Source organism: Pongo abelii, chromosome 21 (assembly GCF_028885655.2).
Source record: "Pongo abelii isolate AG06213 chromosome 21, NHGRI_mPonAbe1-v2.0_pri, whole genome shotgun sequence".
Classification (NCBI taxonomy): Eukaryota; Metazoa; Chordata; class Mammalia; order Primates; family Hominidae; genus Pongo; species Pongo abelii.
In genome coordinates, this window is record NC_072006.2 from 21423901 (window position 1) to 21449997 (window position 26097).

General features: G+C 40.2%; 1 protein-coding gene across 1 annotated transcript in view; it reads right to left on the reverse strand.

Moving 5' to 3' along the window:
• LOC100449533 (zinc finger protein 273-like) overlaps positions 1-23265 on the reverse strand; it is a 52671-nt gene extending 29406 nt beyond the window's left edge. Inside the window, exon 1 of the mRNA XM_054541681.2 lies at positions 23137-23265. Within this exon, the coding sequence (XP_054397656.1) occupies positions 23137-23139 (3 nt within the window). The 5' untranslated portion in view covers positions 23140-23265. The remainder of the gene's footprint in view (positions 1-23136) is intronic.
• Between the last annotated feature and the right edge of the window lie 2832 nt (positions 23266-26097).

The window sequence follows — 26097 nt, forward strand, 5'->3', positions numbered from 1 at the left end:
CTAGTTATACATTCTTCTAATTTTTTTTCAAAGTTTTCAACTTCTTTGCCTTTGGTTTGAATATCCTCCTGTAGCTCGGAGTAATTTGATCGTCTGAAGCCTTCTCTCAGCTCGTCAAATTCATTCTCTGTCTAGCTTTGTTCCGTTGCTGGTGAGGAACTGCGTTCCTTTGGAGGAGGAGAGGTACTCTGCTTTTTAGAGTTTCCAGTTTTTCTGCTGTTTTTTCCCCATCTTTGTGGTTTTATCTACTTTTGGTCTTTGATGATGGTGATGTACAGATGGGTTTTTGGTGTGGATGTCCTTTCTGTTAGTTTTCCTTCTAACAGACAGGACCCTCAGCTGCAGGTCTGTTGGAGTACCTGGCTGGCCGTGTGAGGTGTCAGTCTGTCCCTGCTGGGGGGTGCCTCCCAGTGAGGCTGCTCGTGGGTCAGAGGTCAGGGACCCACTTGAGGAGGCAGTCAGCCCATTCTCAGATCTCCAGCTGCGTGCTGGGAGAACCTCTGCTCTCCTCAAAGCTGTCAGACAGGGACATTTAAGTCTGCAGAGGTTACTGATGTCGTTCTGTTTGTGTGTGCCCTGCCCCCAGAGATGGAGCCTACAGAGGTAGGCAGCCCTCCTTGAGCTGTGGTAGGCTCCACCCAGTTCAAGCTTCCAGGCTGCTTTGTTTACCTAAGCGAGCCTGGGCAATGGCGGGCGCCCCTCCCCCAGCCTCGCTGCCGACTTGCTGTTTGATCTCAGACTGCTGTGCTAGCAATCAGCGAGACTCCGTGGGCATAGGACCCTCTGAGCCAGGTGTGGGCTATACTCTCCTGGGGCACCGTTTCCTAAGCCCGTCGGAAAAGCACAGTATTCGGGTGGGAGCGGCCCAATTTTCCAGGTGCCCTCTGTCACCCCTGGAAAGGGAACTCCCTTACCCCTTGCACTTCCGAAGTGAGGCAATGCCTCGCCCCTGCTTCGGCTGGTGCACGGTGCACTCACCCACTGACCTGCGCCCACTGTCTGGCACTCCCTAGTGAGATGAAAACGGTACCTCAGATGGAAATGCAGAAATCACCCGTCTTCTGTGTCGCTCGTGCTGGGAGCTGTAGACCAGAGCTGTTCCTATTCTGCCATCTTGGCTCCTCCCCCCGGGTGTTGTGTTAAACATGCCCCCTGTCAATGCTGATGTTGCTCCCACTGGGTTCATTATCAGCATTAGTTAGAGAAAGTAGGCACAGCACAGAGTCCCTTACAGCCATCACACTTATCACAACACAAATACTTCTAGTAGAAAGGAAAACAACCAATTGCCATCCTAAAATATCATATTCTTTTCTGGCTCTTTCAAGTTTACAAATAAACAGACGGCAACAATGTCTGAATAAGTCTGCATTTGGAAAACAACATGCATGCATGTACTAATGCAATGTTTATTAAGCAGATAATATGTGCTCAAGAGTATGTTAGAGATCACTCATTGTGCTGGGAATAACACGTTATGTGATTTAATTCTCATAACACCCTGAAGGTTGCTACAAAGTGTTTAATAATTCTCAGGATTTAGATAAAGGGCCCAGCATTTTTATTTCTTTTTCTGTTTCTCTGTCATTGATTTAAAACACGTATAGAATAAAAGCTAAATATAGACAGATGAGAGGGATACAGAAAAAAAGTTTAATGTAGTTTAGAAAAATGTTTATTGTGTTTATATTTACTTTTTTATGACTTGTGGTGCAACTACTGGATCTGAAGGTATAGAAAATCAGCTGCTAAATGAAATGTTTCTGCAAACACTCATTTTTTTAAAAAAAATTAAAAATTAAGACCCTAAAATACATACTTTATTTTTCCCATGTATCTGCTTTTGGGTTTCAGGAAATTGAATACGAGCTCTAAAATGGCAGCAGGATTCACCACCGAAACTCTGATCTATTCTAATTAGTTCTGTGAGGCAGGATGCCAGGGTAGGGCCAGACCTAAATAAGGTCCCTCCAAAAAGTGAATCTGAACAGAACTGGGGCAGGGAGTGAACCCTATGTAGAATTCTGTTCTCTATGCCACTGGGGGTATTTCCAGTAGTGTTCTTGCTAAGCTTACCTAAGAGAAAATTAAATCTCAGAGTTTCTGTAATTTTAATTTTTTTAAGCTACTGCCTTATCAATTTTATAAGATATACTAACAAGCAATGTAAACAAATCTCTTAAGGTTTTCTAGGGTAATTTTATTAGAAGATAAATATGTATTCTTAGCAAGGTAAAAGAAATAAAAATAATAATAACTCCTGGCCAGGCACAGTAGCACACGCCTGTAATCCCAGCACTCTGGGAGGCTGAGGTGGGTGGATCACCTGAGGTCAGGAGTTCGAGACCAGCCTGGCCAACATGGCAAAACCCCGTCTTTACTAAAAAAAAAAAAAAAAAAAAAAAAATAGCTGGGTGTGGTGGTGGGTGCCTGTAGTCCCAGATACTCGGGAGGCTGAGGTAGGAGAATCATTTGAACTCGGGAGGCAGAAGTTGCAGTGAGCCAAGATCACACCACTGCTCTCCAGCCTGGGTGACAGAGTGAGACTTTGTCTCAAATAATAAAAATATTAACAACAACTCTTCTTTCCATAAATATCCCTTTAGGTGATTACATCAGAAGTTACAACAATATAAAGTGGCCAAAATAAAGCCCAAGGTTTTTTACACACATCTATTCATTGCAACAACCATATGTTGCTTAATTCTTTAGTTGCTAGTCTAGACTAAAAGTTTGTGGATGGTAGGGGCCATGACTTCTTCATCTATTTTTGACATCGACATATGAAATGGAAGCAATTAGTTTATCTGAGTCTCCAGACTGCCTCCTTGTTTTTTACCCAAGTACCAGGAAATGGGAGAAACTCTCATCTGGGTACCAACCAAAGACATCTCTTGCATGAGGGGAGGAACATAAGATGGCTCATTTCTCTTATACTGACACAGAAGCAGAATTAACCACTCTGATCAGACTGACACAATTCTCCCCTGGACATCCTCAAATGTCTCAGAGGGTTCCTAGTGACCCTGGGCTGATGGCCCAATGACAAGCCAGGCAGGAGAGTCTCAGGCTGATTTCAAATAGAAAATAAAACTTCTCTGGTGGAGCTTCAAAACCTGGATCAATTGTCCAGATCAGCTAGCTCTTGGGTGAGAAGAACATCAACAATACTCTAGTATCACATGTTATGGGTGGGTGGGTATAGGTGTGGTCATGGCTCTGGGTACTTTGTGGCCTTGATCTCCCACTCTTAAGATGCTTGTTTACACTTACAGATTCTGACATCAGGCCAGGCATAGTGGCTCATGCCTATAATCCCAGCATTTTGGGAGGCCGAGGTGGGCAGACCACTTGAAGTCAGGAGTTCGAGACCAGCCTGGCCAACATGGTGAAACCCCATCTCTACTAAAAATATAAAAATTAGCCAGGCATGGTGGCACATGCCTGTAATCCCAGCTACTCAGGAGGCTGAGGCAGGAGAATCACTTGAACCTGGGGGGCAGAGGTTGCAGTGAGTCAAGATGGTGCCACTGCACTCCAGCCTGGGTGACGGAGGGAGTGAGACCCTGTCTCAAAAACAAACAAACAAAAACAAAACAAAACAAAGCAAAAAACAGATTCTGCCGTCAGATTCAATTCACACCTGCAGCTTCTCACATAACTGTAGCAGGTTACTGGAAAAGATCTAAAAAGCTGAAAGAGCCAGTTTCAAACAGAGGCTTTAAGATATCTATGCTGACATGACTCAGTGCAGAAAATGTCTTCTGTTGGTTTCCTGTACATTCTCAATCAAAAGTCTGGCCCTGTATTGAAATCCCAGGCAGAGACCAGACCTTATATGCAGATTCTAGGATCAACCTGGCTCTGCATTCTTGGGTGTTAGAGCAAGCAGAATACAATCAAAAGAAGGACTTCCCTCAGAGTCTGCTCTAGCACATTCTAAATAATATCTACCTAAGAGAAAAATGCTGAGGCAATATGAATTTAAGTAGACAGTTTATTTAAGCCAAGCTTGAGGATCATAATGGGGGAGCAAAGATTCAAGTTGCCTGGAATCTACTTTGATTAGCAGCAGTTACAAGTGGATTTTTAAAGGCAAAAAGAGAGGGACAGAAAGTGAGCTGACACAAAGTCCATTGTCAAACATTCTTATTTATTACAGAAATAACATTGAGCATTGATCGAATATACATTGTTATGACTTAGGGTATAAGTTATATTGTCCAGTGTGGCATTATTAGTTTAATTTTTAGCTACTTGTTTCAATAGTGAACAGTCTCAACAGATAGAATGCATAGTTCAAATGGGGGTGAAAGACATAATTGTGCTTTCATTTTAAGGTCTTTTTAAGTTTGACAACTAAAAAGACTTGCATTCTTCAGATAAAAGTTTGTATTTCTTCCCACATCTCAAGAGCTAGATTCAGTATCTGGAGCTGCAGATTTAGGGCCTGGATGGGTGGAGTAGCAGCGTGTGTTACCTGCACATTTGTAGGTATTTTACCAAAAGGAGGAAGGCGAAAGTGGAGATTCTCATGTCTAGATGTCTACTCAATGCACCTATACTACTCTGATTGGGTTTCTGGGCCCCATAGTCTCTGAATCAGTTTCAGTTCTGAAGATACAAGAGTCATTGAAAGAGGTAAAATGGCTGATTGCTGCCTTGGGAGGTTTGTAGAAATCTCATCTAGCTTCACTAAAAGTGACTATAGAGGACTATGAATACCAAATATGCAGATACAATTCTGCCCGCACATTTAGTGGATGGTATACACTTTACAGCACAACTGGAAGGCTGATAAGGTAAGTTTTCTCTAGAGTAAAGCTTGGTTTGCACCTTATATGTTCATATCATATCTGGTAATTCTAGACAGTTGTTGCAAAATATAGTTAAAAGAAAAATTTTCTCCAGCCCCAGAGGAACTCCACAATGATAGAACAGAAAGAAAACTGTTTTATTACACAATTAAACCACATGTGACTTGCATCACAGTCTGCTTAAGAGACTGCAAAGACAGAAGGATGGTCACCATACATCAGTCCACAAATGTAAGAATTTACAGCACCATGTCATAAATAGTTCATTCCGAATTCACTTGGCAACTGGGGAGGCCATCCATGTATACTAATTGGTTATATTCAATGAAAAAATAAACTTTTAAAATTTTCATAAAAGGAGGTTATTTTGCAACTTGAAGCCAGGTGCCTGCTAAAATTAGGCTCTCATTCTGCAGTAGAAATGGTTGGAAGGGTGCTTTTTGGCTAGTTACATTTTAAAGCAATGAATCTCTACTCCTGGAGCACTGGACTGTATCAATCCAGTTTGTTCTCTCCTGGTGGTTTGTGTCCTTTTTTGACTCCTACAATCTGCCACTAAGGCACAGCCCACAGCATAGAGCTCACAGCTGGCAGCTCACATCTTACCTTAATTGCCACAGCAGCACTTCAATGCTACATCAGAGAGTGAAGCCTGAGTGGCAGGAGGAGAGTCTGCAGGCCTCCTGGGTAGAATTGCACCTTCACAATAATGGGAAATGAAGCAGTGTTTCAGCCTCAGTTTGTATTTGTTATAGTGACATGGAAAAAATAATGCTGGATTTTCAGCATGAGTCTGAATATTTCTCACTATGACAGCCCACTTCATCCACAGATACCATGGAATCCTAACAGGGCTTCTGAAAGACACCCAAAGCACTGAAGAGAAAATCAGCTGTCAGTCTGAGGAAGATAGTATTGAGAGAAAAAAAGAAATTAAAGTATCTTAAGAAAAAACTTAGATTAGATAATAAGACAGATCAAAATAGCCAGAAAATATTACCCTCAAAGGAATGTATCTCCAAACACCCAAAGTGTACAGCTACTCTCAGCATGAAAAAAATGAGCATTATGAAAAAAGGAAGCATATTCTAAGCAGAATTTTATAAGGTTTCTCTTTCATTTCTGCTGTTCTCTCATATAGCCACTGAATGGGGGATTTATATTGGAATACATCTGACAATTTCTACCAGCATATTTTGATGAAGAATTGGACTCTGACTTTGTTTATATAGTAGAATATATTTGAGCTTGCAACCTAGCTAACTTAAGACCTATTAGGGTTTTTGGGTGGCCACATCATCTGTGTTTGTTTGTCCTGTAACAGCAGCATTCAAATTTAGTCAAATAAAAGACACTAAAATTATGCTTAACTATAACTATACCTATTGGATAAATTAATAAGCATGTCAGCCTAATATCTACTGTAACACTCTGGTAGTAAATTTTCTTTGGATATTAGATATACATATCTAAGTATAAATAATTTCAGTGTACTAGTCATAATGTATGTAGGATTTTTAAAAAAAGTCTGTAACCATCATTAGTTAAAACACTTTATATTTCAAAAGTATGAATAACAATATTAACATGACATTTTAAGGGATTTATTCAAAGTAAATATTGTGGCCTTATGTTTATACTATTGCAGAAAATGCTGTTCAACTTATATGAATGCAAGTCACTACAAACACTACACATAACTATGCTAATTTTTCTGAATAAACAGAAACCAAAATATAGCTACAGATTCCACTGTTCACTTTATACATTGAACTGCTCTTGCTTTTGCAGTGTTAAGTAGTTCAAGCCTCAAATATCAGTTAATTACCTTGAATAATCAGTTTTCTGTCAAAGGAACTTAGTATCTTTCAGTCTTTGTCATTCTGTAACGCTAAATTTAATAGTATCTTTGTGCTCAACTTCCATGAGCTCTCAAAATGAACTTTAATCTAAACAAATCTCTGTCCACTTGAAAAGACTAAAAATAAAAAAAATAAACATTTGCCAAAGCAAAAACAAAGCAATGGTTCTGAGGTTCTAAAGACAACCCTGAGTCAAAAAGAATGACAAAAGATTTACTTAGCTGTCAATATAATTTATATATATTTCAAAAAAGGAGAGAAAAATTTCTACATATAATTTAAATGCTTTAAGAAAAAGAGAAGAACAAAATATTCTCCCTTATTTTCATGTGGAAGAATAAAACCTCTTATTTCAAATTTATATTTTCTTCTACAACAGCCAGGTCTCTGGACACGTTCTTGAACTATTGGAATCTGAATTTTAGCAGACACTGGATTCAGGCATCATCAGACACAGTAGCCTTGGGCACATTATGTGCACATGAACGTTTCTGGGGGAAAAAGCAGAGGAGAAAAGAGAGTTATAAAAATCCATGGGGAGATGGCCGAATAGGAACAGCTCTGGTCTACAGCTCCCAGTGTGAGCGACGCAGAAGACGGGTGATTTCTGCATTTCCATCTGAGGTACCAGGTTCATCTCACTAGGGAGGGCCAGACAGTGGGCGCAGGTCAGTGGGTGCATGCACTGTGTGCCAGCTGAAGCAGGGCGAGGCATTGCTTCACTAGGGAAGCACAAGGGGTCAGGGAGTTCCCTTTCCTGGTCAAGGAAAAGAGTGACAGATGGCACCTGGAAAATCGGGCCACTCCAACTCGAATACTGAGCTTTTCTGATGGGCTTAGAAAATGGGGCACCAGGAGATTATATCCCGCATCTGGCTCAGAGGGTCCTACGCCCACGGAGTCTCACCGATTGCTAGCACAGCAGTCTGAGATCAAACTGCAAGGTGGCAGCGAGGCTGGGGGAGGGGCGCCCACCATTGCCCAGGCTTGTTTAGGTAAACAAAGCAGCCGGGAAGCTGGAACTGGGTGGAGCCCACCACAGCTCAAGGAGGCCTGCTTGCCTCTATAGGCTTCACCTCTGGGGGCAGGGCACAGACAAAGAAACCTCTGCAGTAACCTCTGCAGACTTAAATGTCCCTGTCTGACAGCTTTGAGGAGAGCAGTGGTTCTCCCAGTACCCAGCTGGAGATCTGAGAATGGGAAGACTGCCTCCCCAAGTGGGTCTCTGACACCTGACCCCCAAGCAGCCTAACTGGGAGGCACCCCCCAGTAGGGGCAGACTGACACCTCACATGGCCGGGTACTCCTCTGAGACAAAACTTCCAGAGGAACGATCAGACAGCAGCATTCTCAGATCATGAAAATCCGCAGTTCTGCAGACACCCCTGCTGATACCCAGGCAAACAGGGTCTGGAGTGGACCTCTAGAAAACTCCAACAGACCTGCAGCTGAGGGTACTGTCTGTTAGAAGGAAAACTAACAAATAGAAAGGACATCCACACCAAAAACCCATCTGTACAACACCATCATCAAAGACCAAATGTAGATAAAACCACAAAGATGGGGAAAAAACAGAGCAGAAAAACTGGAAACTCTAAAAAGCAGAGCACCTCTCCTCCTTGAAAGGAACACAGTTTCTCACCAGCAACGGAACAAAGCTGGATGGAGAATGACTTTGAAGAGTTGAGAGAAGAAGGCTTCAGACGATCAAAATACTCCAAGCTACAGGAGGAAATTCAAACCAAAGGCAAAGAAGTTGAAAACTTTGAAAAAACTTTAGATGAATAGATAACTAGAATAACCAATACAGAGAAGTGCTTAAAGGAGCTGATGGAGCTGAAAGCCAAGGCTTGAGAACTACGTGAAGAATGCAGAAGCCTCAGGAGCTGATGTGACCAACTGGAAGAAAGGGTATCAGTGATGGAAGATGAAATGAATGAAATGAAGTGAGAAGGGAAGTTTAGAGAAAAAAGAATAAAAAGAAATGAACAAAGCCTCCAAGAAATATGGGACTATGTGAAAAGACCAAATCTGCGTCTGATCGGTGTACCTGAAAGTGACGGGGAGAATGGAACCAAGTTGGACAACACTTTGCAGGATATTATCCAGGAAAACTTCCCCAATCTAGCAAGGCAGGCCAACATTCAGATTGAGGAAATACAGAGAACACCACAAAGATACTCCTCGAGAAGAGCAACGCCAAGACACATAATTGTCAGATTCACCAAAGTTGAAATGAAGGAAAAAATGTTAAGTGCAGCCAGAGAGAAAGGTCGGGTTACCCACAAAGGGAAGCCCATCAGACTAACAGCAGATCTCTCGGCAGAAACTCTACAAGCCAGAAGAGAGTGGGGGCCAATATTCAACAATCTTAAAGAAAAGAATTTTCAACCCAGAATTTCACATCCAGCCAAACTAGGCTTCATAAGTGAAGGAGAAATAAAATCCTTTACAGACAAGCAAATGCTGAGAGATTTTGTCACCACCAGGCCTGCCCTAAAAGAGCTCCTGAAGGAAGCACTAAACATGGAAAGGCACAACCGGTACCAGCTGCTGCAAAATCATGCCAAAATGTAAAGATCATTGAGACTAGGAAGAAACTGCATCAACTAACGAGCAAAATAACCAGCTAACATCATAATGACAGGATCAAATTCACGCATAACAATATTAACATTAAATGTAAATGGACTAAATGCTCCAATTAAAAGACACAGACTGGCAAATTGGATGAAGAGTCAAGACCCATCAGTGTGCTGTATTCAGGAAACCCATCTCACGTGAAGAGACAGAAATAGGCTCAAAATAAAAGGATGGAGGAAGATCTACCAAGAAATGGAATACAAAAAAAGGCAGGGGTTGCAAACCTAGTCTCTGATAAAACAAACTTTAAACCAACAAAGATCAAAAGAGACAAAGAAGGCCATTACATAATGGTAAAGGGATCAATTCAACAAGAAGAGCTAACTATCCTAAATATATATGCACCCAATACAGGAGCACCCAGATTCATAAAGCAAGTCCTGAGTGACCTATAAAGAAACTTAGATTCCCACACAATAATAATGGGAGAATTTAACACCCCACTGTTAACATTAGACAGATCAACGAGACAGAATGTTAACAAGGATCCTCAGGAATGGAACTCAGCTCTGCACCAAGCGGACCTAATAGACATCTACAGAACTCTCCACCCCAAATCAACAGAATATACATTTTTTTCAGAACCACACTTCAACTATTCCAAAATTGACCACACATTTGGAAGTAAAGCTCTCCTCAGCAAATGTAAAAGAACAGAAATTATAACAAACTGTTTCTCAGACCACAGTGCAATCAAACTAGAACTCAGGATTAAGAAATTCACTCAAATCCACACAACTACATGGAAACTGAACAACCTGCTCCTGAATGACTACTGGGTACATAACGAAATGAAGGCAGAAATAAAGATGTTCTTTGAAACCAACGAGAACAAAGACACAACATACCAGAATCTCTGGGACACATTCAAAGCAGTGTGTAGAGGGAAATTTATAGCACTAAATGCCCACAAGAGAAAGCAGGAAAGATCCAAAATTGACACCCTAACATCACAATTAAAAGAACTAGAAAAGCAAGAGCAAACACATTCAAAAGCTAACAGAAGGCAAGAAATAACTAAAATCAGAGCAGAACTGAAGGAAATAGAGACACAAAAAACCCTTCAAAAAATGAATGAATCCAGGAGCTGGTTTTTTGAAAGGATCAACAAAATTGATATACTGCTAGCAAGACTAATAAAGAAAAAAAAGGGAGAAGAATCAAAGAGATGCAATAAAAAATGATAAAGGGGATATCACCACTGATCCCACAGAAATACAAACTATCATCAGAGAATACTACAAACACCTCTACGCAAATAAACTAGAAAATCTAGAAGAAATGGATAAATTCCTCGACACATACACTCTCCCAAGACTAAACCAGGAAGAAGTTGAATCTCTGAATAGACCAATAACAGGATCTAAAATTGTGGCAATAATCAATAGCTTACCAACCAAAAAGAGTCCAGGACCAGATGGATTCACAGCCGAATTCTACCAGAGGTACAAGGAGGAGCTGGTACCATTCCTTCTGAAACTATTCCAATCAATAGAAAAAGAGGGAATCCTCCCTAACTCATTTTATGAGGCCAGCATCATCCTGATACCAAAGCCTGGCAGAGACACAACAAAAAAAGAGAATTTCAGACCAATATCCTTGATGAACATTGATGCAAAAATCCTCAATAAAATACTGGCAAACTGAATCCAGCAGCACATCAAAAAGCTTATCCACCATGACCAAGTGGTCTTCATCCCTGAGATGCAAGGCTGGTTCAATATACGCAAATCAATAAATGTAATCCAGCATATAAACAGAACCAAAGACAAAAACCACATGATTATCTCAATAGATGCAGAAAAGGCCTTTGACAAAATTCAACAACGCTTCATGCTAAAAACTCCCAATAAATTAGGTATTGATGGGATGCATCTCAAAATAATAAGAGCTATCTATGACAAACCCACAGCCAATGTCATACTGAATGGGCAAAAACTGGAAGCATTCCCTTTGAAAACTGGAAGAAGACAGGGATGTCCTCTCTCACCACTCCTATTCAACATAGTGTTGGAAGTTCTGGCCAGGGCAATTAGGCAAGAGATTGAAATCAAGGGTATTCAATTAGGAAAAGAGGAAGTCAAATTGTCCCTGTTTGCAGATGACATGATTGTATATCTAGAAAACCCCATTGTCTCAGCCCAAAATCTCCTTAAGCTGATAAGCAACTTCAGCAAAGTCTCAGGATACAAAATCAATGTACAAAAATCACAAGCATTCTTATACACCAATAACAGACAAACAGAGAGCCAAATCAAGAGTGAACTCCCATTCAAAATTGCTTCAAAGAGAATAAAATACTTAGGAATCCAAGTTACAAGGGATGTGAAGGATCTCTTCAAGGAGAACTACAAACCACTGATCAATGAAATAAAAGAGGATACAAACAAATGGAAGAACATTCCATGCTCATGGGTAGGAAGAATCAATATCGTGAAAATGGTCATACTGCCCAAGGTAATTTATAGATTCAATGCCATCCCCATCAAGCTACCAATGACTTTCTTCACACAATTGGAATAAACTACTTTAAAGTTCATATGGAACCAAAAAAGAGCCCACAACACCAAGTCAATCCTAAGCCAAAAGAACAAAGCTGGAGGCATCACACTACCTGACTTCAAACTATACTACAAGGCTACAGTAACCAAAACAGCATGGTACTGGTACCAAAACAGAGATATAGATCAATGGAACAGAACAGAGCCCTCAGAAATAATGCCGCATATCTACAACTATCTGATCTTTGACAAACTTGAGAAAAACAAGCAATGGGGAAATGATTCCCTATTTAATAAATGGTGCTGGGAAAACTGGCTAGCCATATGTAGAAAGCTGAAACTGGATCCCTTCCTTACACCTTATACGAAAATCAATTCAAGATGGATTAAAGACTTAAATGTTAGACCTAAAACCATAAAAACTCTAGAAGAAAACCTAGGCATTACCATTCAGGACACAGGCATGGGCAAGGACTTCATGTCTAAAACACCAAAAGCAAAGGCAACAAAAGCCAAAATTGACAAATGGGATCTAATTAAACTAAAGAGCTTCTCCACAGCAAAAGAAACTACCATCAGAGTGAACAGGCAACCTACAAATTGGGAGAAAATTTTTGCAACCTACTCATCTGACAAAGGGCTAATATCCAGAATCTACAATGAACTCAAACAAATTTACAAGAAAAAACAAACAACCCCATGAAAAAGTGGGCGAAGGACACGAACAGACACTTCTCAAAAGTAGACATTTATGCAACCAAAAGCATGAAAAAATGCTCATCATCACTTGCCATCAGAGAAATGCAAATCAAAACCACAATGAGATATCATCTCACACCAGTTAGAATGGCAGTTATTCAAAAGTCAGGAAACAACAGGTGCTGGAGAGGATGTGGAGAAATAGGAACACTTTTACACTGTTGGTGGAACTGTAAACTAGTTCAACCCTTGTGGAATTCAGTTTGGGATTCCTGAGGGATCTAGAACTAGAAATACCATTTGACCCAGCCATCCCATTACTGGGTATATACCCAAAGGACTATAAATCATGCTGCTATAAAGACACATGCACACGTATGTTTATTGCAGCACTATTCAAAATAGCAAAGACTTGGAACCAACCCAAATGTCCAACAATGATAGACTGGATTAAGAAAATGTGGCACATATACACCATGGATATCTATGCAGCCATAAAAAATGATGAGTTCATGTCGTTTGTAGGGACATGGATGAAATTGGAAATCATCATTCTCAGTAAACTGTCGCAAGGACAAAAAACCAAACACCGCATGTTCTCACTCATAGACTGGAATTGAACAATGAGAACACATGGACACAGGGATGGGAACATCACACTCTGGGGACTGTTGTGGGGTGGTAGTAAGGGGGAGGGACAGCATTAGGAGATATACCTAATGCTAAATGGCAAGTTAATGGGTGCAGCACACCATCATGGCACATGTATACATATGTAACTAACCTGCTCATTGTGCACATGTACCCTAAAACTTAAAGTATAATAATAAGAAAAATAAATAAATAAATAAATAAATAAATGAAAAAAAATCCATGGGTACACATGAATTAAGTAAGTTTTTATATTCCTGTGATGAGAATTAAGATTATGACACAATAAAAGTGGGAGACTGCAACACCCCACAGACACTATTAGACAGATTCATTAAGGAAGAAAATTAACAAAGATATTAGGACCTAAACTCAACACTTGACCAAATACTTCTAATACACATCTACAGAACTCTCCATCTAAAACCAACATAGTATACATTCTTTTCATCATCATGTGGCACATACTCTAAAATTGACCACACAATCAGGAATAAAACAATCTTCAGCAAATTAAAAAATCTCAAAATTATACCAACCTCATACTTAGACCAGAGCTTGATAAAGATATAATAAAAAAAACCACCCACTTGAAATCATACAATTACATGGAAATTAAACAACCTGCACCAAAATGACTTTTGGGTAAATAATAGAATTAACGCAGGAATCAAGAAGTTCTTTGAAACAAATGAGAACATTTGATACAACATTCCAGAATTTCTACAACACAGCTAAGGCAGTGTTAAGAGGAAAATTTATACCACTAAATGCTGAGATCAAAAAGTTAGAAAGATCTCAATATAACAACCTAACATCATAAATATAAGAATGAGAGAACCAAGAGCAAACTCACCCCTAAACTAGCAGAAAGTAAAAAATAACTGAAATGAAACCTGAACTGAAAAAGATATAGACATGAAAAGGTATATAAAAGATCAAGAAATCCAGGAGTTAAGCTTTTGAAAAAATTGGTAAGATAAGCCACTAACAAGATTAATGAAGAAAGAAGATCCAAATAAACACAATTAGAAATGACAAAATTGACATTACCATTGACTCTGCAAAAATGCAAATAAATATTGACACCTACTATAAACATCTCTAGACACACAAACAGGAAAATCTAGAAAAAAAATGAATAAATGCCTGAAAAATACATCCTTCCAAGTCTAAACTATAAAGAAACTGAATCCCGAATAGATTAATAAATTGAATTAGTAATACACAGCCTACCAACCAAAAAAAAAAAAAGCCCAGGGGCAGACAGATTCACTGCTGAATTCTACCAGATGAAAAAGAAAAGCTGGTATTATACCTCCTAAAACTATCCCAAAATATTAAGAAGGGATTCTTCCCCAACTCATTATATAAGAACAGCATCAGCTGGGCACAGTGGCTCATGCCTGCACTCCCAGCACTTTGGGAGGCAGATGTGGCCAGATCACCTGAAGTTGGGAGTTCAAGACCAGCCTGGCCAACATGTTGAACATTCGTCTCTACTAAAAATACAAAAATTAACTGGGCATGGTGGTGGGCACCTGTAATCCCAGCTACTTGGGAAGCGGAGGCAGGAGAATCGCTTGAACTCGGGAGGTGAAGGTTGCAGTGAGCTAAGATCATGCCACTGCACTCCAGCCTGGGTAACAGAGTGAGACTCCATACCAAAAAAAAAAAAAAAAAAAAAAAAAGGCATCATTTTGATACCAAAACCTGGCAGGTATGAAACAAAAAAAGAAAACTTCAAGCCAATATATTTGATAAACTTTGATACAAATATCCTCAACAAAACACTGGCAAACCAAATCCAGCAACATGTCAAAAAGCTAATCCACTATTATCAAGTAGGCTTTATCCCTGAAATGTGGTTGGTTTAACATAGGCAAATCAATAAATGTGATAGATCACATAAACAGAACTACAGACCACAAGAGTATCTCAATAGATGCAGAAAAAGCTTGCATAAAATTTAACATCCTTCATGTTAAAAACTCTTGAACTAGGGATAGAAGGTACACACTTCAAACTAATGAATTATCTATAACAAACCCACAACAAACATACTGAATGGTCACAAGCTGGAAGCATTCCTCTGAAAACTGGCACAAAAAAAGGATGCCTTCTCTCACCACTCCTATTCAACACAGACTTGGAAGTCCTGGCCACAGCAATCAGGAAAGAGAAAGAAATAAAATGCATCCAAACAGGAAGAGAGGAGGCCAAATTATCCGTTTGCAGATGACATAATTCTATATCTAGGAAGCCCTACAGTTTTGGCAGAAAAGCCCTTTAAACTGACAAACAACTTCAGCAAAATTTCAGGATACAAAATAAATGCACAAAAGTCAGCAGCATCCCTGTACATAATCAACATCCAAGCCAAAAGCCAAATTAAAAACACAATTCCATTTACAACTGTCACAAAAAGAACAGCATATCTAGGAATACAGCTAAACAGGGAGTTGAAAGATCTCTACATCAAGAATTAGAAAATATTGCTTACAGAAGTCAGAGATGATGCAAACAAATGGAAAACTATTTGGATAGAAAAGATTAATATTATTAAAATAGCCATGCTGCTCCCCCAAATTTACAAATTTAATGCTATTCCCATCAAGCTACCAAGAACATTCTTAACAAAACTAAAAAAATCCTTTTTTAAAATTCATCCAGAACCAAAAGAGAGCCCAAATAGCAAGGGGATCCTAAGTAAAAAGAACAAAGATGGAGGCATTACATTACCCGACTTCAAGTTACATTACAGGGCTACAGAAACCAAAGCAGCATAATACTGGTACAAAAACAGACTCATAGACCAATGCAACAGAATAAAGTGCCCAGAAATAATGCTGCTTGCCTACAACCATCTGATTTTTTACAAAGCTGACAAGAGGCATGTGGGAAGAATTCCTTATTTAATAAATGATGTTAGAATAACTAGCTAGCACTATGTAGAAGGTTGAAAGTAAATCCCTTCCTTACACCATATATGAAAATCAACTCAAGATGAATTAAAGACTTAAGTGTAAAACTTAAAATTATAAAAAAAAAAAACCTGGGAGATAACCTAGGAAATACCACTGTAGACATAGGAACTGGCAAAGATTTCATGATAAAATACCAAAAGCAATTTCATCAAAAGCAAAACTTGACAATTGGGAACTAATTAAACTAAAGAGCTTCTTTACAGCAATGGAAACTATTGGCAGAGTAAACAAAACCTACAGAATAAAAGAAAATATTTGCAAACTATGCTTCTGATAAAGGTCTAATATCCAGAATCCATAAAGAACTTAAAAAAAAAACCTTATTAAAAAGTAGGCAAAAGACATGAACAGGTGCTTTCCAAAAAAGGCATACATGTGGCTAACAAACACATGAAAAAAATGCAATCACTAATAGAGAAATGCAAAGAAAAACTACAATGAATACCATCTCACACTAGTCAGAATGGCTATTACTAAAAAGTCAAACAATGACAGATGATGACAAGGTTGTGGAGAAAAGAAAATGCTTATACATTGCTGGTATGAGTGTAAGTTCAACCATTGTAAAAAACCAGTGTGGCAATTCCTTGCAGAACTAAAAACAGAATTTCCATTTGACCCAGAAACCTCATAATTGTGTATATGCCCAAATAAATATAAATTATTCTATCATAAAGATACATGCACATGTGTGTTCATTGTAGGACAACCCACAATAGCAAAGACATGGAATCGACCTAAATGCCTGTCAACTGCAGACTAGATAAAGATGTGATATGATCTAGCACAGTGGCTCAAGCCTGTATTCCCAGCATTCTGGGAGGCCAAGGCAGGCAGATTGTCTGAGCTGAGGTGTTTGAGATCAGCCAAGGCAACACGGGTAACTCCATCTCTACAAAGAGTACAAGAAAAATTAGCTGGGTGTGGTAGTGTGCATCTATAGTCTCTGCTACTTGGCAGGCTGAGAAAAGAGAATTGCTTGAGCCCAGAAAGTTGAGACTGCAGTGAGCCAAGATCACACCCCTGCAATCCAGCCTGGGTGACAGACTGAGGCCCTGTTTCCACACTACCCCCCAACAAAAATAAAATATTTTTTAAAAGAAAATATGGTACATAAACATAATGGAATACAGTTTGGTTATTAAAAAAAGAACAAGATCATGTCCATAACATGGATGGAGCTGAAGACCATTATCTTTAGAAAACTAATGCAGAAACAGAAAACCAAATGCATGTTCTCATTTATAAATAAAGAGCTAAATAATAAGAACACATGGACACAAAGAAGGGAACAACAGACACTGAGACCTAGTTAAGGGTGAAGGGTGGGAAAACAAAGAAGATCAGAAAAAATACCTGTTTGGGCTATTCTTAATACCTCAGTGACAAAATAAATCTGCACCAAACTTCCATGACACAATTTTATCTATATAATAAACCTGCACGTGTACCCCTGCACCAAAAAAAAAGCTATAAGGAAAAAAAAATCATAAGTCAGGGAGGAGTTTAATATAAGTGGAAGAACTCGATTGTGCTACAGTGGCCCAGGTGGGGCCATACTTTGATTTATTTCTGTGTCCATGCAGGAAGATGAGATTATAAACAGGTGGCCCAGAAACCTATGTTGGTGGAGAAAGCAGGTTGCTTCTGCAGATTCAGTGACTGAGGGTGAAGATATGCCAGGAGATCTGTAGACAGTTTTGTGGGTTTTTGGCAAGAAACACTAGGATCAAAAATGTTGTGGTGAAATTTCTGAGGGTGGCAACTAGACTTGGGAGTGGTGTGGACACATCAATGTCTAGTGGGTATGTTTGTAAGTGGGTGGAAATCCTGTGGGGGTAGCTGTGAGGAAAGAGTGTCTATCATCAGAGCTCTTTCCTCTAAGTTTTCAGTCATCTCTCACCCTGGGATGAAACCTGGAATCGCAGGACAATGAGTAGTGTGACAGCCTGTGTACAAGAGAGCAGAGGCTCCCATTACCAGAAAACCAGAGATTTATTCCAGGCCAGGTCTCTGTGATATCTGTTCTTCTGGCACCAAATATGTAGAGTTTGCTGAACACCAAGCAATTCTCCAACACCAACTCATTGTCTAACATTTGAATTCTAATATCACCTAGAGTCAGCACAGACCCTTATTCAGGGCTCAGTCTCACAACATTGTTCGTACTGTAGAATCCAGTCACAAACCCCATTACCTCATCTATGTTTCTGAGCTACTGTTTAAAAATTGTGGATTCTCATAACCTCCCTCAAGTTCAATAATTTGATAGAGCTACTCACAGAACTCAGCAAAAAACTGTAGTTATGTTAACCAGTTTATTATAAAAGATACAACCCAGGAAAAGTCAAATGAAGGAAATACATAGGACAAAGAAAAAAGGTGGGGAAAGATGAAGCACATAGATAATCCAGGTAAATAGCTGTGATTAATAAAATTCTCTATTGTTTATGTTCTCCAGTAATAGTTTATGGAAAGAAACAACATTCCCATTATGACTTAGATTGTGCTCTCTTTTCTGACCAATCACATAGACAGGCACAAACTTTGTGCAAAAAAAAATTTTTTTTCTTTTTTTTTTTTATGATGGATCTCACTCTGTTGCCCAGGCTAGAGTGCAGTGGTGTGATCATGGCTCACTGCAACCTCTGCCTCCCAGGTTCAAGGAATTCTCCTGCCTCAGCCTCCCCAGTAGCGGACACAATTTTATCTACATAACAGCCACCACACCCAGCTAATTTTTCTATTTGTAGTAGAGATGGAGTTTTGCCATGTTGGCCAGGCTGGTCTTGAACTTCTGACCTCAAATGATACACCTGCGTTGGCCTCCTAAAGTGCTGGGATTGCAGGCATTAGCTACTGAGCCCAGCCAACTCTGTGCAAATTATCTTTTTTTCTCATAAAAAAAAATCAGCTAAATATGTCTTCCGTGGTCAAAATAAAATACTTCTTAATCAAATTTGGGTATAGTGGTTCATGCCTGTATTCCCAGCATTTTGGGTTGCCGAGGTGGGTGGGTCACTTGAGGTCAGGAGTTTTGTCAGAGGTGTTTAAACCAGAGCAACTATATCTTGAATAGGAGCCTGGTAAAATAAGTCTGAGACCTACTGGGCTTCACTCCCAGATGGTTAAGGCATTCCAAGTCACATGATGAGATGGGAGGTTGGCACAAGAAACAGGTCATAAAGACCTTGCTGATAAAACAGGTTGCAGTAAAGAAACTGGTTAAAACCTACCAAAGCCAAGATGAACACGAGCGTGACCTCTAGTTGTCCTCACTGCTACACTCCCACTAGTGCCATCACAGTTTACAAATGACATGGCAATGTCAGGAAATTACCCTACATGGTCCAAAAAGGGGAGGCATAAATAATCCACCCCTTGTTTAGCATATCATCAAGAAATAACCATAAAAATGGACAATCAGCAGCCCTTATGGCTCTATGGAATACTCTATGGAGTACTCTATGGAGTAGCCATTCTTATCCTTTACTTTCTTAATAAACTTGCTTTCACTTTATGGACTCATCCTAAATTATTTCATTTATGAGATCCAAGAACCCTCTCTTGGGATCTGGATTGAGACTAGCCTGGCCAACATGGTAAAATCCCATCTCTAAAAAATACAAAAATTAGCAGGGTATGTTGGCACACAACTGTAATTCCAGCTACTCAGAAGGCTGAGGCATAAGAATCTCTTGAAACCAGGAGGCAGAGGTTGCAGCGAGCCAAGATCTCACCACTGTACTCCAGCCTGGGTGATGAGGTGTGAATCTGCCTCAAAATAAATAAATAAATAAATAAATAATAATAATAATAAAAACTTAAGTTAATCTCCTTCCCATAGGCTCCTGAACTTTGAGCTATCTTAAGTCTGAGCCAGCATACAACCCTATTTTATATCCATCCTGAGAACATGCTGACTTTAGAGTAAAACATTCTCTGATCTAGAATCTAATTTTTTAACCCTCCATTTGCCATTCCCCTCCCACCTTCTTTCTAATATTGTTTGTTCCTCCCTATGAAAACATCCTTTGTCTGCCTAAACTCTGCAATCCTTAAAGATCTTACGGTTGGTACTCCCTCCTGTTGCGATTCTCCTTTAGAATTAACTTTTTTTACATCAATATAACTTTATTATATTTTACAAAGTCTAGAAACTGCCTCAAATCAAAACCAACTTCATTTTCAGTAAGATCTTCCCAATCTCCTTAATCTTCACTGCATCTGTCTGTGGACCTCAGTTTTCCAGCGCTGTGTAGCTTCTCTCAGGATAAAGACTTCTTCCATGTCTCGGGTGAGTGGGCTGGGACACCTGCAGGAGAAGTTCCCCAGAAAGAACTAACTGGGCCTTTAGTAATATCCTTCTGCAGGCTCAATATTAGCCTTAGATTGGAGTCACTGGGCTCAAGCTTTAATTTCCATATCAGAGTAATTCCTTTAGTTTTTTAAATTGTTTGAAAAATCCAGAAAATCATGCAAACACAGTGTTCATATAAGGAAAGAAAATTTTAAGCTGCTTACATTTCATACCTCAATAAGAAAAGCAAAAGTGTCTATACCTTTCAGACAATAAATGTATTATTGTATGATTTCCATTAAAAATCATGTAGTAAACAATTAGCCATATGGGAACACTTATAGAAGGTATCAAGTTTTATGTCACAAAATTTAGCATGAAACTCAGAAACCAAGATAACAAAACACAGAAGACAGATATTCACTGTCACAAGGTTACCCTGCAAAAAAATGGAACTGATGTTTTCATGAATTAATGTAACTCACCAATTGTCTACCACGTTTCCTTGTGAAAATGTATTCATTTTCTACAGCCAAAATAAAAGATTTTCCCTATTCTCTTCCTTGGTAGCATTCCAAAAGCTAAGCCTTGGAATTGTGTTTGAAATCACCCAGCCATAAACACACCTGTGAAAACTTCTAAACTCACTATGGAAAAGGTAAATGAGAATTGTTACCAAATGGAATATATGATTAGATACTTTTTTCTGAAACTCACCTTTTTTATGCCTTTAGTAAATACTTCCTTACCTTTCAAATCCTACTAATAAAATGCAATTTACAATTAAAAAACTGAACAAATCTTTTCAAAGTGACAAACCCAGGGACTGGCAGTGCTGATTAGAAAACAGATGTGTCTGACTCATGTCAAATCAGACCATCCAATCACTTGAGAGATTCACCCACCCCATCCTGCTCACTGAAGTGCTCAATGACCACTCTCTCAGGAACACTGCACTATGCCCCTGTAAGTGCCCCAGGTACATTTTACTTTGCAAGTTCTTGCATCATCTCACTGAGATCAGGTTTTTGGGTTTTGTTGTGTGTGTGTGTATGTGTGTGTGTATGTGTGTGTCTTTTGGCATAATATTTTTTTCTCTCGCAAATCTTAAGGGAATCCAGGGACAGAAATTATTTCTGTATTCCCATCATTTCCAGTGTATGACTGACTGACCAGCAATGTGTCTCCAAGAAATGGAAGCCGGGTTGGGTGAAGACAATCTTAATGTCTCAAGGTGTTAAACAAGGAGATTTCTGTCAACCCCAGGGCAGCCACCTGCTCCCTTGAGAGGCTACACTCCATACCTCAGGTTTTCCTCTGAAAAAAAAAATCCAGGAGCTGATGATAGTCACTAGACACTCTAGAAGACATAGCCATGGTGCATATCTTGGTTTATCCCCAGACTGTGCTGAAAACCAGGACCAGGAAAAACCTCAAGGGTTGGCTGAGGACACATCACCCCAAAAGTTTCCAAAGGGAAACCTTGACCCAAAGACATTCTGATAAGCTCTCTGTGCCTAGAGATGATAAAAGGAAAAGAGGCACAGAGATTTTTTTTACAATACAGTGCCAGGAGACTATTCTTTGCTTTCTTTTCATGGAAAATATTTACAGAAAACATATCTTTTTAAAAGTGCCATCCAATGCTTTGTGAAAAAATGATTAAAATACTACATCGAAAATGTACACTAAAGGACAAATAGTTGATAATGTGAATTAGGAAGGGGAAGTTGGCATTTGGGATTGTCAGAAAAAATTGGAAATTTAGTATTGCACTGCAAGCCAGAGTTAGGCTGGAGGAGTGGGGGTAAGAGGTGGACTTGAGATGCTGTTTGGGAAACATGTGAAGAATCCAGGGGAAAATCAGTCCCCTGTGGAGTGTGAAAATAGTTAAGTGGCAGGCAGTTAGACTGAGACGGCTCTAGTCCCTGGGTACCTACTTAAAAAAAAACAAATTAAAATGCTTGTTTTTTTTTTTTTTGTAAATTAGTACAATGTGGGAAACCAAATTCAGGCTTAACCAACTACAAACTGCCACTTAAGCGCTGATTACTTAACCAGGAAATTTCCACGTTGATCATACAAATGAAGAAACTACTAAACTGTACTTAACCAATTATTGAATTTGAGTTTTTTCATCATGCACCTTATACAAGTCTTTCCCTCAAGCCCCTTCCATGAACCACAAACGACAAATCATAGCTGCATGGTCTACAATTCTTGAATCACTCTATGATTAAATTCTTTAATACTTTTGCGGTGACTCCCACAAATTTTTAATAGAAGAAAAAAGGGACTGGGAACCCCACGGACCAAAGCTCTTTTTATTTATGAACCCCGGACCCGGAGTCAGGATTCTCTCCTGGGGACCTTCCGTCCTCCTTGCACAGTCTGGGAGAGATGCCGCGCTGTGGGTGCAGAGCTGACCCCAGAAGGCTCCAGGCCAGTGCGCAGTCACTGCGGAGGGAGGAGACAGGACGTCCGGGGTTCCGGCTGTCAGCCCGGCCGCCATCCTATGGCTGAAGGGGACTGAGGGCCGAGCTGCGCCACAGAGAAATCGGGGGCCGCAGATTATGGAGCTGACTGCGAGGAGGCCAGAGTCCCACCACAGCCACTTCCCATCTGTTCCAACCAGCCCCATCTCCCCTCTCAGGATGCCAGACCCAGCACTCTCACCATTTCCAGGCTTCCAGGGGGTCCTCGCGTCTTAGTTGTGGATCTCCCAATACCTGCAGGTCACGGGGCCACATAGGCTGCGCCTCTAGGAGCAGCTGACACAGAGCAGTCGAGATCTGGAGCTCCAGCTGCAGCGAGAATAAAAGCCCTGCCAATTCCCGGAAGCCGTCCTGTCTGCTCCGGCAGCGGGCCTGATTGGAAGGTTCTCAGACCAGCGTCCCTGATTGGATAACGTTTAAGACCCTGCCCTTTTAGGCCGTGAGCGACATGAGATGTGATGAGATGCTGGGCTGAATGAAGAGTGACAGCCTAACCCGCAGCCCAGCCTTTTATTTTTTCCTCTTTAAATTTTTTATTTATTTTTTTATTTTTTGAGACGGAGTCTCACTTCTTCGCCCAGGCTGGAGTGCAATGGCGCGATCTCGGCTCACTGGAACCTCCACCTCCCGAGTTCAAGCGATTCTCTTGCTTCAGCCTTCCCAGTAGCTGGGATTACAGGCACGTGCCACCATGCCCGGCTAATTTTTGTATTTTTAGTAGTGACAAGGTGTCATCATGTTAGCCAGGCTGATCTCGAACTCCTGACCTCAAGTGATCCACCCACCTCGGCCTCCCAAAGTGCTGGGGTTACAGGCTTGAGCCACCCACCGTCCCCAGCAGCTGCAGTCTTTTCAAGCAGGGCTTGCGCCCTGAGCTGAACCAGGCCCACCCCAGAGGGTATTTGCATTTAACCTTGTGTATAAGGTCATGTGCATTTATAAATAATATATCATATGGCAATTCACAAATAAAAATAACAATTATTTAACAATTTTAGATTTTATGACCTTCCTGGCTTCTGATCCTTTGAGTAAGCAGCCTGAGATTTTAAAATGCAGGCAATCCTCTGAAATAAAATGTGAGCCACATTTTATGTGAAGTTTAAATTTTCTAGTACTCAAACTTTAAAAAGAAACAAGAAATAGGTTTAAAAAATTTTTTTTTGGAGACAGAGTTTTGCCCTTGTTGCCGAGGCTAGAGTGCAATGATGGGATCTCGGCTCACTGCAACCTCTGCCTCCCGGGTTCAAGCTGTTCTCCTGCCTCAGCCTCCCGAGTATTTTGTCCGACTTCACCAATGATGTTTACTTACCACATGGCGTTATAGCTAATTGCTTATGCATTTTTTTTCTGTCCCCAGCTCCTTAAGGACAGCAGCTGTTCTGTATTTATCTCCAGCACACACTCACCCCTCATCAAGGTTTGTGGACTGGGTGAATGAATGAAAGAATACTCTCCAACACTAAACATAGGTTTACCCTTTGATCCAGCAATCACGCTCCTAGGTAAACTGTCCACACAAAAGCCAGCACGTGAATGCTTATAGCAGCTTTATGCATAATTTCTAAAACTTTTTTTTTCTTTTTTTTAGTCAGGGTCTCTGTCACCCAGGCTGGAGTGCAGTGGCACGATCTAGGCTCACTGCAACCTCTGCCTTCTGGGTTCAAGTGATTCTTCTGCCTCAGCCTCCTGAGTAGCTGGGATTACAGGCACCCACACCATCTGGCTAATTTTTGTATTTTTAGTAGGGATGGGGTATCATGATGGCTGGTCTTGAACTCCTGACCTTAAGTGATCTGCCCACCTCGGCCTCCCAAAGTGCTGGGATTACAGGTGTGAGCCACCATGTCTGGTGAAGAAATAAGTGAAATTTAATGTAACAATTTAATTGACCCAATATACTGCAAATATTTTCATTTTAATATGTGATCAATGTGTAATTATTAATGAAGCATGTGTATTTTTATAACTAAATCTTTGAAAGTAACTCTATATTTTACCTCTGTAGCACATTGAAGTTCAGACCAGCCACATTCCAGGCACCCAGTAGCCACACACAGCCAATAGCTGCCACAATAAAATGGAGCTCTGATATCAGGGGAGTGAAGGGCCTGAACATCCCTTTTCTGCCAGAGGTGAGGGAACAGGGTCTCTCTACCAACATCTCTCTTCAGTTCCGTGGGTGGAACAGATAGTGGTCATAGAAAGAGCAGAGAGCAGCAATAATAAAATAAAGACAGGTAGACAGATCACTGCTGATAACCTGTTGCCCATTTTTCTTCCAGAGATCAGACAGTAAACAAAGGATGATTGGGGCCAGAGGAGTAGGAAACTGATGTCTTCAGATCTGTTCACAGTCTTGACTGTGTTTAGATATGTTGACAATGTTTAGATATGAAGAAAATAGATTAAAGGCAAACTTATTTTGCTATTTGGCCTTGGCCCTAGTGGTCAGGCTGTGGTTATCTGTTTTCTCTTGTGCTGTGGAGGACTGTGTGAGTATAAGCACCAATCACATGCATACATGTCTACATGTATTTCTGCATTATCATTATTATGTTACAAGATAGCCAAGTAAAATCAGATTAAAAAAATCAGTACTTTTAGGGTGCCCACTGTTAGAAGTAACTAGTAACCAAACTGTCATTGAATCCTGGCATCTTATCTCCACTGGGTGTATGTATTAGTTAGCTATTCAGCATAACAACCCATCCAAAAGTTATTAGCTCATAATTGAAATGGTCATCCATTTAGGCTGAGCTTGGTGGGGCCATTCTTCTGGCCTCATCTGAGTGCTTTCAGGCATGTATAATCAGCTGCTTGTTGACTAGGCAGTTGTGCTTCTGGGGTGAGCCTCTGCTTCTGGGGCTGTCAACAGGGGCAACTTGCTTCACCTCCTCATGGTATCTTACCCTCCAGCTGGCTAACAAGGGCTTAATTCATGGAGATGACAGCATTCTGAAATAAAAAGAGTATTCAAGACTCTTTAAATTTAGGCCCCAAACTAGAGCATTGTCATGTTCATAGGTTTCTACTGTCTTGAGCAAATAAGGCCAGCCAGATCTAGGGTTTGGAAAACAGATTTTGGATGTCCATGGTAATAGCTGTAAAAGCACCTGGCAGTGGATACGGGAGGGATAAA